Here is a 14,568-nt window from a genome sequence, read left to right on the forward strand (position 1 = left end):
ATCACTTTCTTTGGAGTTTGCCAGACCTTTAAGAAAATTAGAAAATGAGTACACTATAAAGAGGGGGAAACTAATTTGCTCTATAATTTGAAACATCTGGAAAACTAAAAAATGTCACAGGTGACTTTAGATAATTCAATGAACTGTAAACCATCACAGCATAATACATCCAACAGTACATGGTCTTGTGCTAAAAACAAAACAAAACAAAATAAAAATCCCAACCAAGAATAAACGTTCTATTTTTAAATGAAAAGAAAAAGTTAATAAATTGTTTCTTGAATTCTGGCTAAATATTGTTGTGTGTTCAACATACAATAGGGTTGTGATCCACTGGAAATCACTGAAAATGTGTCTGGCACAGACTTTATCAAACTTTTATTAGTCAGATGTTACATAATCTATCTAGATGCTTGTCATGAACATAAAATTGAATTCCTGGCACAAAATAGGAGTGGGACAAAGAGCCAGAGAAAATCAAGGTCCCAAATAAGAATTAAAAGTCATTATCATGAATTACTTGAAGCACTTATTCTGATTCGATATAATCAGAATTTTTGATCGCTGGTATAACATTCTAAAGCATACTGTGATGACACTTCGTTGGCATTACAGTATTTGTGATATATTAGAGCTTTAAAAAATGGTTTTAGAATTCTTTAAGTATAACTTGTAAATCTCTTGGCAAACAGATGACTAAAATCATAGCACAATTTAAAAGCCAAATTATTTCAGATAAGGAATTGTTAACAGAGTGCCAAGTACATTTAGTCAAGTTTGTAATATTATTGGATGAGTTTTCACCATGACCTTAACTTTCTCAGTTATCATTCCCGATATGTCTTGGTTTACACTGGCAATTTTGTAGTGGGAATGCAAATTCATATCCTACCTTCTGAATCATTTGGCAACAGGCCCTTATTTTTATTCCATTCAAGCTCAAAACTGTAGAAGCAGATCATATATTCCAGGTCCATTAGAATCACTGACAGGCTGTTCAGTTGATCAGCCAGCCAGAAATCAGCAAAGCCTACCTTATGAAAGGGGGCAGTAAATACTCGAAACTGAGAGAAAGAAAGAAAAAAAAAATCAGAAAACACAGAAAGAAGAAAAGTCATATTAGATTTCTCTAATTCATGTCTGACTACTCAGCATTATTACTTTAGTTGATAAAATGAAAATCAGTGGACCAATCACAGACAAAGACAAGGACCAGGAAACTGGCTTGGTAGGGAAGGGAATGAATTCAATGGACAACTAAGAAGGAAATGGGCATGGAGGCAGGATTGTTACAGTTAAAAAACAAAGTGAAGAGGTAGGAAGAGTTGAAGCTGAAAGTGAAGAGTGGCAGATGTTGTATAAGTACTGAGAGGAAGTTTCATGTTAGGCTCTAATGGAAAATTTGCTGGACAGGTGAATATTTTGATCATTTCCAGAATGTTTTACTATCTTAGATAAATGAATACAAAGCTCTGTGCCTGCAAAGGACAGGTAGGAAGGAACACTATTTGAGGCACACTTTATTCTCTAACCAAAGTGAATTTCATTTCACTAATGTCATGGTAATAGTTGTGTTCATTTTGAAATCAGCCCTCTTCACACTGTTCTAAAAACAGTGATAAATGTATTGAACAAATTAAACATTAAGATAATAAGTTACAGGGCTTATGTGTGCTTTAACCCTCATAACAATTCTATAAGTTAGATACTATTCACGTTCTCATTTTCCAGAAGACCTACACAAACTTAGCCTGCCCTGTTCTGTGGAAGCCTGTTTACCATAGCAAAGGGGGGGATTAATGCAATCATCAGAAACAGGTTCAATCTGCACAGACTGCCTTGATAAGCCTGTGTGAAGTAAAGATGAGATGAAGGTAGCTTTATTCACCCTTGGACCTCTGCTATCTTACTACAACAGAAGAAATTGAACTCCTGAAACAAGGAATTCTGACAAGCAGCAGTTTTGAAAAAATGAGTAATTCTCTTGCTCCCTAGAAATCTAGCTATATATATTCTTTTAGTAAACAAAATCAACCTGGGAGTCTATGGCATTTCCCTTTCAGACTTTCCCCCCTAAATATTTCTCTTTATTATTTTAGGAGGATAAATGGCTATATTATGAATCAATCCTGGGTGTCAACTTTCTATGACAGATATTGCCTTGGATCCTTGGAGAATTGGAAGCTAGACCAGGTATTTGTGGGATACAAAGTGGGTTTTGAGATGTTATTTTTCTGGAGCTGATATATCTTGGTTCCATGACTCAGTCTCTTGATTACTCTGACACTTTTTCAGTGAATCTAATAAACCAGAGAGAAAAGTTATATTATTTGTGACCATAAGCTCCAGATACAGAAAATTCTTTTGGATGGGTGTTGTAGGGTAGTGTGGGATGGTAGTTATCTACGCAAGTAGAGATTCTGGTGCCAGTTTTTATAATATTTGAAGAAACTCTAGGGTACAGGATAGACTTAAAAGACCAAAGAGACAAATACAGGAGGATAATTAAGGATATTAATGCCAAAAAAAAAAAAATCAGGAAGTTTACGCAATCTCTTTTTAAAAAATAAAAATATATTTTTAGTTGCTAACAGACCTATATTTTATTTATTTATATGTGGTGCTGAGAATCGAACCCAGTGTCTCACACATGCTAGGCAAGCGCTCTACCACTGAGCTACAACTTCAGCCCAAGTTTACTCAATCTCTAGTTATAGACTTTAGTGAAATTCATAGCCTAGGGAAAATTCTTCTGACATAAAGACATTCTCTCACAATCTGTCAACCCCATCCTCAAAACATGGCTGATATAGAAAGTCTCCATAGGAGAAGCAGCAAAAGATAATGCATTAAACAAGAAGCCAAGGGATGGAGAGATAGCCTAGAAAAAAAGACTGGTATGAAAATAAAAATGAGAGGAAGGGAAATTTTACAGAAGATGAAAAGAGGAAGAAATGAGGGAGTAGTAAATGTTGGTTTAAGACAACTAATGAAGGAAAGAATGCAGTTATAGTCATTAATGCATTTAACAAAGACTTATTAAGTATCTATGTCAGGCATTGTGGAGGTAGAGATAAATAAAACATAGTCTCCATCTTCAAAAACACACAGTCTAGGTGAGCAAATAAATACCCAGACATAAAATTATAACACCATATAGTAAGTGCTGTAATAGAGATAGACATATACTACCCTGGACATACAGAGAAGGGAACAAGTACATCTGTTAGAGGTAAGGTGACATAGAGAAAACAAATAGATAATACTTACTCTGACATTTACACATAGTCAAATTCATTTCAGATTTATCTGAACTCTCCTTCTGAGTGAGAATCTAGTAACTTGCCTTTCCTTTTTCTTGTTCTGGCTAAGGCCTTTCAATTTCTCCACTTCTACTTTGTGATTATGATAAAAAGGATAAAGATTTCTAGAGTAGTAGTAGTATGAAATCGAGAGTTCTGAATATCTGATGTTTTACTATATACATATAAAATACCAATAATAAATTAGTCTAGGATGAGTATTCTTTATGTGAAATGCTTGAGGGCCAAAAGTATTTCAGATTTTGGAATAGTTGTATAGATATAATAAGATTATCTTGGGGATGGGACTCAGGTCTAAAGATGAGACTGAGATTCATTTATGTTTCATATATACCTTATACACATAGCCTGAAGGTAATTTTATATGACAGTTTTAGTGTGGCTGCATTCTGACTATGAAATGTAGAATTTTTTTCTAGTAGCTTAATGTTGGTGCTTGAAAAGTTTTGAATTCTGAAGCATTTCAGCTTTTCAAATTTGAAATGTTCTGCCTATGCAAAGAATATGTTAACATGATCTTCTAAGTTAATATGAATAAACAGATAAGACAAAGTTTTAATTTCTACTTTTTAGAGGTTTGTCAATAAATACAATACCTTTCCAAATTTGATTTTTATATTCCACTACTTTGATCCACTAGATCAAATAAAGTATTTTAGATAAAGTGACTAACAGGTCTAACTGCTAAATGTTAGTGTTCAATAGAACAGTTTATGGAGCCAGATGGCCGGGTTTCATATCCCATCTCCATTACTTACTATGTGATTTTAGGCAAGATGTTCAATTTTTCTGATATATAAAAAATGGGGATTAATAGCAGCTCCAATCTTAAGGCTTATTAAAAAATTTAAATAAATTATTACATATAAAATGCTTTATTAACTAACAATACATCTCTATATACTTTTTTCAGTGCTGGGAAGGAACCCAGGACATTGGGTATGCCAGGCTAGTGCCCCACCATTGAAGTACATCCTGAGCCTTCTATTTTAATAGAGATGTAAAAATTTTACTATAGAACTAAAGAAAATACTGTTAAAAACTGATTTCTAAATTATATAATAGAGAACTCTTAAGTTAATTAGCCTATTTTAAGTTCATGTTTTTGTTAGAAAATATGAGGCATTTTTTAAGTTTTCTAATTGGATTTTTGATTGGGGCAAATACAGATTTAGAGAAAAGAATATATGATTTAATGGATGTAAATAATCTGCAAAAAAACCAACCTGCACTAAATTTGACATACAATATCAATATCAAAATAAGTCAGTATCTCAAAAAATTTTTTCATCTTTTTTTTTGGGAGGTGGGGAAAGAATAGCATATATCAATTTCATAGACTCCATTATAAATATGAATATAACCCAGCTGCAGTGGTACACGCCTGTAATCCCAGTGACTACGTGGCTAGGGCAAAAGGGATCACAAGTTTAAGAACAGCCTCAGAAACTTAGTGAGACGCTGTTTCAAAATAAAATAAAATAAAAATAGGTTGGTGATGAAGCTCAGTGGTAGAGTGCTCCAGGTTCAATCACCAGTACTGGGGGAAAAATACACACACACACACACACACACACACACACACACACACAGCACCCAGTGCCTACCATTATGGTCAAGTGACAAATGGGTTTTTCCCACTAAAAATTAAAAGAGGGGGTAAAAAAGAGGAACTAATGAAATATAGTTTATTTTAGGATGAGGCTTTACAACATAACTAAAGTGAAAACATTCTTGTTAATTTACTAAAAATAAACCTGGATTTCTCAGTGAGATCTGAATTAAAATAAGTCAACAGGTCAATTGATATTAAATGACTTATACGTAATAACATTAATAACAATAATAATAACAAACCACAATGTTGCTTTCTGTATCTCACCGTTTTTTGAAGGAGCATTTTATTATTCTATTATTTCTTCTTATATCATCATTGCCAACCTGTTTCATAAACAAGTCCTCATTTATCAACAAACATACAGCAGATACATAAACAAATGTCTACTCAATGGGAAACCCTTCTCTAATAAGAGTAACTGGTCATGCATAAATCACAGCTTGCTATTTAAACAAAGAAGAACGCAGGAGGGAATGTTCACTTCACACACACAATGTACACAACTATATTATCATCTGTTGTTACAATGATGTAATTATAGAAACACCTGAGTTTTCTGAGTCTATTGAAATCTCATTTTAAAATAATTTTACAGAGATTTCACATTGAGGCAAGAAACAATAGTGTTTATGATCTAAAAGATATTTCTCTGGAACTAGAATAATACTACATCTTTTGTGGAAATAACAGCTGAAAAATTCCAACTCTAATAATAAAATGACAGATCATCTGAAAGAAGAAAGGTAATCTAATATTAAACTGGCAATGACTTATTTTTTTGTACTATAAACCTCAAGAGATAAATAAAGGCTCAAATTTGTCTTCTATTTGCAAAAACAAACAAAACCCCTGACAAAATGTATTAAAGAGAATGATTTTCTCATGACTGATCAAAATGCTTTTGTACATTTAATTTCCACAAGCAGAAGTCAAAGGTGGGTCTAGTGGTACTATTACACTTAAGGTTTATGCCCCACTCTCCAATGAAATGGGAGAAAATCCCAATTTGTAATAAAAATCTTGATGAAAGGTGAATAAATTCCTATAAGAAACACAAATAGAATTCAGTCAGCTTTGGAAAATAAAAGCCAAGGATCTGAGGTCCATTGCTTTGCTATAAACACTTACTTGTCTGTAACAGGGATTGGGCCCAGGGGTGCTTACCTGCCAGGCCACATCCCCAACCATTTTTTTGTTTTTTATTTTGAGACAGGGTCTCACTTGCTAAATTGCTGAGGCTGGCTTTGAACTTTCGATCCTCCTGCCTCAGCCTCCTTGATCAGTGGGATTACAGGTGTGTACTTAACATGCTTGGCTTTTTTTTTTTTTTTAAATCATAGACTGTTAAGGAGAAAACAAACAGCAACAACAACAACAACAACAACAAAAACACCACCAACTCCTCCTCTGCTAACCCAGAGGGACATAAAAAAGGCAAACAAAACAAAATCCAAAAAACCCCTATATTTTTTCAGGGAGTTATACTTGTGTGGTTAAAGAGAGAAGACAATTATGGCAATTCTAAAGTTTATATGGGGACTTGTCATTTTAATCACTAATTCTCACTCTTGCTGATTACAGTTTACAATCTAAGAAGTAATTATATGGGCTGGGGTTGTGGCTCAGTGGCAGAGTGCTTGCCTAGCACGCATGAGGCACTGGGTTCAATCCTCAGCAACACATAAAAAGAGATAAATAAAATAAAGGTATTGTGTTCATTTTAAAAAAATTTAAAAAGAAGTAATTATATGACAGCATTCTTAATTGATTTTTAAACAGAGCTGGCCTAACTTAGGAGTAAGCAGAACAACTCTCCCAGAGCTACCTTTGTGCTACCACAAAACATACAGCTATCATTTTTGTGGAAAACTTTATATCCTATTATTGAGAATAAATGATTTTGGAGACCATTAAGAAACAGGTAAAGTGGAAGAAATGATATTTATTACAAACAACAATCAAAGTTTGTTTCTCAAACTGAATGTGGTGATCTGATAAGAAATCTACCAGTTTTAGAAAACCAATCTTTCCTAAAATAAAGTACTGACTACTTACATCAATAACAAGAAAGTCACAATAGTTTTAACAATTTTTTTTAAAAGAAAGAAACTGACAAAGTCCTACATGTTATCACAGCTGGTTAAATAATCTGTATAATGAATTCATAAATCACTATAATTTGCAAAATCATTTCAATATCTGACCACTTTCCACTTCATTATAGGAGGAGGGGAAAAATGCATGAGCCCTTTTTCCAAGGGCCACCTTACTACACACCTTTGAGGAGTCTCTGCTACATACATTCTTTGCTTCTCAAGCTGAGGTGCCACTCACACAGACACAATGTGAATAGTGCCTCTGGAGTTGTACAACCACACAGCCTTAGTTTTATCTTAGAAGAAGCCAATAACCAATATACTATTCTAAAAATACTACCAAGTTTCTGGACTTACCAGCAGTTTAAGCAGCCAAAATCGGGACTTATAATAGAAAGTTTTAGTGGGGTTGATAAGAAAGAAAACCATAAATCCATAAAGGGCAAGTGGATACACATATGTGGGGATGACACTAATTGGAGAAAAGAAGCATGCCAGAAGGCTCAGGCACCACAATATCCCCAGGAATCCAGCAATCTGGTAAAGGAAAAGGAAGACAAAAAGAGAGAAAATTATTTCTATTTTTACCATTACTCAGAAATATCTCTAATAAACAAAAGTAAGAAAAATAATTAGTAATTAAGCCAATAATTCCTTTTAAGTAGAAGATGGATTTCAGTACTCTAATAAACTAGCTATATATATAAAGCAAACTACATTCACGGGTCTAATGTCTTGCTTTGATTACCTCAAAGAGATGCTGATGAGACAAATTGTTTCTTGGATTAAGTTCAAAGATGAGCACATGATTTACTCCAGCCTGTCTCCAACCATACGTGTTGATGCCCAGTAGAAAAAGGAATTCGATCAGAAGAAAGCCACCCCGATAGATTCTTACCAAGGGCCATATACTTTGATTTGTTTCAAGTTTAAAAATAGCTGAAAGAATATTAATATATTAGTTAGTTATAAAACCCAAAAAGTCTCCTTTAATTATTTTCTTCATTTTCAAAGACTCCGCTAGGAATTTTTCATAAATAAAACCCATACCTATGTTATTTCAAGAGCCTGATAAAGTTGCCTCCAGATTCTTTCCCTTCCTTATTTTACTCTGCAGAATATTATTACAATTTTTTTTATTCCACTAGTTTCTTATATTAGAGTGAGGTATGGTGAAATAACTGAGAATCATAAGATCAGCTTTGTCAGTTGGGTATTTTGGGTATGCTACAAACTCTTTTATTTTATTGTTTTAATGGTGAACTACAGTTGCACATAATGATGGGACTTCTTGATACCCATTCATACACATACACATACAATATAATTGGGCCAATATCACTCCCCGGCATTTCTCCCCTCTTTCCCCACCTCTTACTCCCTGCTTCCTTTCCTCTACTGGTCTCCCTTTGATTTTCATGAGATCCCTCCCTGCTTTTCTTTTCATTTTTCCTCTTTGGATTTGTTTTCTCCACCATCAAACTAGATAGAGTAATATCTACCTCACAGAGTTGCTGTATAAAATAAATCTTTGCCCCCTGCACCTCAGATACAGCATTAATCTCCAGGATATATAAACAAACTTAAAAAAAAGTTAACACCAAAAAACCCACAAATAACCTAATTAATAAATGGTCAAAGGAACTGAACAGGCATTTCACAGAAGAAGTAATACGATCAGTCAACAAATATATGAGAAAAAATTCAACATCTCTAGCAATTAGAGAAGTGAAAATTAAAACTACATTGAGATTTCATCTTACCCAAGTTACAATGGCAATTATCAAGAATACAAGGAACAATAAATGTTGGTGAGTATATGGGAAAGATACACTCATACATTGCTGATGGGACTGTAAATTGGTGCAACCACTATGGAAAGCAGTATGGAGATTCCTTAGAAAACCTGGTATGGAACCAGCCAATGACCCAGTTACCCCACTCTTCGGCATATACCCAAAGGACTTAAAATCAGCATACTATAGTGATGCGGCAACATCAATGTTTATAGCAGCTCAATTCACAATAGCTAAGCTATAGAACCAGCCTAGGTGCCCTTCAACAGATGAATGAATAAAGAAAATGTGGTATGTATGCACAATAGGATATTACTCAGCCATAAAGAAAAATGAAATTATGGCATTTGTTGGTAAATGGATGAAACTGAAGACTATCATGCTAAATGAAATAAGCCAATCCCCACCAAAACAAAGGCTGAATATTCTCTCTGATATGTAGATGTTAACAAACAATAAGAGGGCAGGAAAGGGAAGAATTGAAGTTCATTGGTTTAGACAAAGGGGAATAAAGGGAAGGGATAAAGATGGGAACAGGAAAGACAGTAGAATTAATCCGACATAACTATCCTATGTTCATATATGAATACACAACCAGTGTAATTCCACATCATGTACAACCTCAAGAATGGGAAGTTATACTCCATGTATGTATAATATGTCAAAATACACTCTACTGTCACATATATCTAAAAAAGAAGAACAACAACAACAAAAAGATATGGAAAATACAAGTTTTGGTGAGAATATACAGAAATAGAAACTTCATAAACTGCTAGTGGAAACGGAAATGGTGTTGCTTCTACAGTTAAGAGTCTGGTGGGTCCTCAGAATGTTAAAAATGTACTCAAATCTAGTTAGATCCATGTTTGCAGCAGTATCATTCACAAAAGCCAAAAGGTAGAACCAACCCAAATATCTGTATATAAACAAATTGTGGTATGGAATCTTATTCAGCCATAAAAGGAATGAAGTACTGACACATGCTAATGGATCCTGAAAACATATTTAGTGAAATAAGCCATAGAAAAATACCACATATTATATGATTCTAGTTATATAAAATATCCAGAATAGTTAAATTTATAGAGACAGAAAGAAGAATGGTAGTTGTTAGCAGCTGTGAGGAGAGAAATTCAGGAGTGAGGTTTCTTTTTAGGGTGATGAAAATGTTTAGTTAGATTGCAAAAGAATGTCAATGTACTCAATGCCACTAAACTGTTCATTTTAAAATGATTAATTTCATATTACATGAATTTCATCCCAATAAATAAAAATAATTGCAGAGGGAAAAGTAATAGATACAGCTGAAGATGACATTACTAACTCCAATGCTAGGCACATGCTCTGAACTAGTAGTAGTGATAGATTATGATTCAAAATTTTCTAACTGTATCTAGTTCGCATCTGTGGTCATGGATAAAAGAAAGCTAAATAGCTTACTCAAGTATTTATAGCCCTAATAGCTGGATTGTTCTGCTCCACATATGAAGGAAATTTCCATGAACAGGAAAATATAATACATATTTATAAAACCTAAATGCAGTCTGGCACAGGGTGCACACCTATAATCCCAGCAGCTCGGGACACTGAGGCAGGAGGATTGAGAGTTCAAAGTCAGCCTCAGCAAAAGCAAGGCACTAAGTAACTCAGTGAAACTCTGTCTCTTAACAAAATGCAAAATAGGGCTGGGGATGTGGCTTAGTGGTCGTGCACTCCTGGGTTCAATCCTTGGTAACCTCCCCACCCTAAAAAAACCCTATTAAGTTCTACTTAATAGTGTAAAAACTGGAAAATCTCTAAAGCTTTTAGTAACTATGATCGTGAATAAAATAATATCCTTGAATTCCAAAACTGGTAAGAAAGTTAGTAAAACAAAACAAACAGCAACAAAATACCAAGGATTATTTGTAAAATAATAAATTTAAAAGATAAAGCCTTCTGAATGAAAATATAAAACTACATCTTGTAAATGAACTGATTTAGTTTCAAAAAACACATCATAATCTTAATGATTCATAATCAAGTTATTAATCAAAGACCAGAAACTTCAAATTGCTCAAAATATAAAATCTAAGAATATAGATTAACTTCTTTCTGAAGCAACATTTTGTAAAGGTACTGGAGATTAAACCACAAAAATTCTTGCTAGGATAATAATAGATAATCTGGGAAATTCCAATATATTAAAAAACAGAATGAATTAGCATCATTCTTTTAAGGATAAGGATATAATCTCTGTGATCCATTGTTCCACAAAATAAAACATATATATTGCTCCATTTCAAACTCTCCATGGCTTTATGAATTTTTAATTAAAAAACCCTAACATTCATAAAGCATTTATTCTGGGCTAAGCAATGTTCTCAGTGTAGTACATGAATAATTTCATTAATTCTCATAGCAACACTCTAAATTGGTTTTCCTTAGCAGATACATGAAGAAACTGAGGCTTAGTTAAATTAGGTTCCTTGCCTAGGGCCACAAGGATTTAATATTGGCAATGTGGCTCCAAAGCCTGCACTTTTAATAATAGGGTTATACTGTATAGAAAGTAATATGTGCTTACAAAAAAACAAAATAAAACAGGCTTATCCTAAAACTTTAAAAAAAACTAGTCTTCTCTTTACTGTACCAAGTTGCCAAATCAGTTTTCTTTAAAAGAACATTAAAAAATTTTTGAACAATTTTAAAATTAATTTTTTTTGTATTTGAGAAAAAGCTCCTCAAATCATTAGAAAGGAGATAAGAAGCCTCTTCTTGCTCTAGGTCCTATTCCCCTTTCCTGGAGGTTAACAATTTTGTTTATTATCTTCCAAGAAATTCTTAATGTACAGAGAAATACTCACTGAATAACTTTAAAAACAAAACAACTCTGGGCTGGGGATGTGGCTCAAACGGTAGCGCGCTCGCTTGGCATGCGTGCGGCCCGGGTTCGATCCTCAGCACCACATACAAACAAAGATGTTGTATCCGCCGAAAACTAAAAAATAAATATTAAAAATTCTCATTCTCTCTCTCTCTCTCTCTCTCTCTCTCTCTCTCTCTCTCCCTCTCTCTCTCTCTCTCTCTCAAAAAAAAAAAAAACTCACCAGATACAATAGGAAGCATGCTACACATGTTCTAAAACTTGCTTTATTCATTTATATTCTGGAATGACCGTATCAGTACATAAATTCCTCTCTAATGTAAAGTTCCAGTGTTACATGCATGTAGAAAAATGGATAAATCATAAGTACACAGTATAATGAAAAATGGGAAAGTATATTAGGAACCAGAAGAAAAAACAGTACAGTACACTGTAGCATTCCAAGGCCCACTGTATATCCTCTTTCATGGTGCTATCCATTCCAAGGGTAAACATAATCCTTTCTAACATTGAACTAGAAATTGCACCCAGGGGCCTTACACATCCTAGGCAAGTACTCTACCACTGAACTATATGCCCAATCCTTCTTTTTTTTGGTGGTGCTGGGGATTGAACCCAGAGCCCTTCTTAGTTTATTTTTCAGACAGTATCTTGCTAAGCTGCCCAAATTGGTCTCAAACTTGTGCTCCTCCTGGGCTCAGCCTCCCAAGTCAAGATGGAATTACTAGTGTGTACCACCATGCCCAGATGTGTCTGGCTTCTTTTGCTCAATATCTGAGATTCATCCATGTTCTTATATGTAGTTAAATTTAATTATTCTCACCACTATATATTCCACTGGGCACAGATGTACTATAATTTATCCATTCTATGGCTGATGAAATTAGGCCTGTTTCCAGTTTGGGGATAATTATAAACAGTAGTGTTATTAATGTTCTCATACGTGTCCTTTGGTGAAAATACGTAGGCATTTCTATTATTAGAGCTGGATCATAGGTTACTATATGTTCGGTTTTGGTAAAGAGTGCCAAAGGGTTCTCCAAAGTGCTATGTCCATTTTCACTTCTACCACTATCTCCTTTATTTTAATATCTCCATTGTATTTCATTGTACAGGGACAATATAATTCCTTTAAACAGTTCATGACTGAAAGATATGTAAGTGGTTTCTAGGATTTTGTTATTATAAATAAAATGGCAGTGAATACCCTCCTTGGATATATTTTTTTGCAACCAAGTACAAGTATTTCTGTAGGTTAAATTTCTAGAAATAAAATTACTTAACTGTATTTAAACTTTTTACATTGACTACCAAATTACCCTCTAAAGAGATCACAACAATTAACATTATTACCACTAGTATACAAGTGCCTACTTCACACCCTTGTATCTACCATAAATGGTCATACTAATAAGTGAAATATGGTATATTGTTATTACATGAAATTAAGGTTACTAGGAATCTGTGAGAGAGAGAAGTTTTTAAAAATTTATATAGGAAACTTATAATTTCCAAGAAACTAAATTCTGGAATATGTGATTTTTCAGACAAATTATCAAACACCAGGTCATCTCCCCTTGAGAAACCATAGCAATTATGCACATAATTTTTTTGATGTGAGTGCTGAAAAAAAAACTCATGCTTTTACATGCATTATTACTGCTGTGTTTCTTTGAGACTCTCCACACTTATCTTCTGAGCACCAGCTGTGAGACAAATAAGGATTGACAGCTGGTTTTCACAATATTTATCCCGCCCCCACAGCAAGACACACAAAGATCAAACAGAGATAGGTTCTGAGGTGAGAAAATACAATGCACAACACTAAATGCATAAATCACATACATTTAAAAAAAACAAAAAATTGTATCACAAAAATATTCTATACTTACTATACAAAACTAAACCTTAGATTGTCCTGAATTAAAAAGATAAACCTTTCTTTTAAAAAATGAAAAGAAAGAAGTTTGTTTTTTCTTATGTCATACTTAACTATGATGATAATAATACCACCATAGCATCTTGGAAATAAACAATTCTACTCACAAATGATTAAAGGTGTTTTCCAACAGAAATAACAACCTCCACCACAAATACCACATATACCTTTTATTGATGTACTGCTCTGCAACTAAAAGCATATTTTACTAACACTTCTTATCTGATCCCTATGAACTGTTACCAAAGCTAGATTTTCACCCTTTTCAACTAACATTCCCTGCTGCACCCTAGGTGCATTTATCATTTTTCTCTTTGATAACCATTTGCTCCTCCTGTGTACCTCCCTTACCAGGATCAACTAACTATGATCATTTCTTTCCTCCTCTTGGAATGCCTTTAATCCATTAATGTCTAGCATAAATTCCCTTTCTTCCATAAAACCTTCCCTAATGTTCTCATTTCAAAGTAATCAGGGCTAGCTTGGTGGCACATGCCTGTAATCCCAGCTGCTGGGGAGGCTGAGGCAGGAGGATTGTGAGTTCAAAGCCAGCTTTAGCAAAAGTGAGGTGCAACTCAGTGAGACCCTGTCTCTAAATAAAATACAAAATAGAACTGGGGATGTGGCTCAGTGGTCAAGTGCCCCTGAGTTGAATCCCTGGTACCCACTCCCCTCCAAAATTAAAAAAATAAAAATAATCAGTTGTTGGGCTGGGCTTGTGGCTCAGTGGTAGAACACTTGTCTTGAATGTGTGAGGCACTGGTTTTGATCCTCAACACCAAATAATACACACAAAAAAGTTAATAAAAAAAGTAATCAGTTGTTCTTTTGAATTGCTAAAATATTTAACATCTTCAATCTCATAGTGTATTTTTATTGTTTTAATACATACCTTAATCTCTTTAGCACAACAAAGTTCATAAGGAA

At 34.0% G+C, this 14,568-nt stretch overlaps 1 protein-coding gene and 1 long non-coding RNA gene across 2 annotated transcripts in view; one reads left to right on the forward strand and one right to left on the reverse strand.

Moving 5' to 3' along the window:
* LOC308650944 overlaps nt 1-14,568 on the forward strand; it is a 902,096-nt gene that overhangs the window by 273,327 nt on the left and 614,201 nt on the right. The window lies entirely within an intron of this gene.
* The window catches only part of XPR1 (xenotropic and polytropic retrovirus receptor 1), a 182,757-nt gene that overhangs the window by 42,989 nt on the left and 125,200 nt on the right, over nt 1-14,568 (reverse strand). Inside the window, exons 8-10 of the mRNA XM_081297506.1 lie at nt 7,786-7,976; nt 7,395-7,574; nt 893-1,064 (exon numbers count right to left, since the gene is read on the reverse strand). Of these exons, the coding sequence (XP_081153632.1) occupies nt 893-1,064; nt 7,395-7,574; nt 7,786-7,976 (543 nt within the window). The remainder of the gene's footprint in view (nt 1-892; nt 1,065-7,394; nt 7,575-7,785; nt 7,977-14,568) is intronic.

The sequence above is a fragment of the Spermophilus citellus genome (genome assembly GCF_964194105.1).
Source record: "Spermophilus citellus genome assembly, chromosome: 6".
NCBI lineage: Eukaryota > Metazoa > Chordata > Mammalia > Rodentia > Sciuridae > Spermophilus > Spermophilus citellus.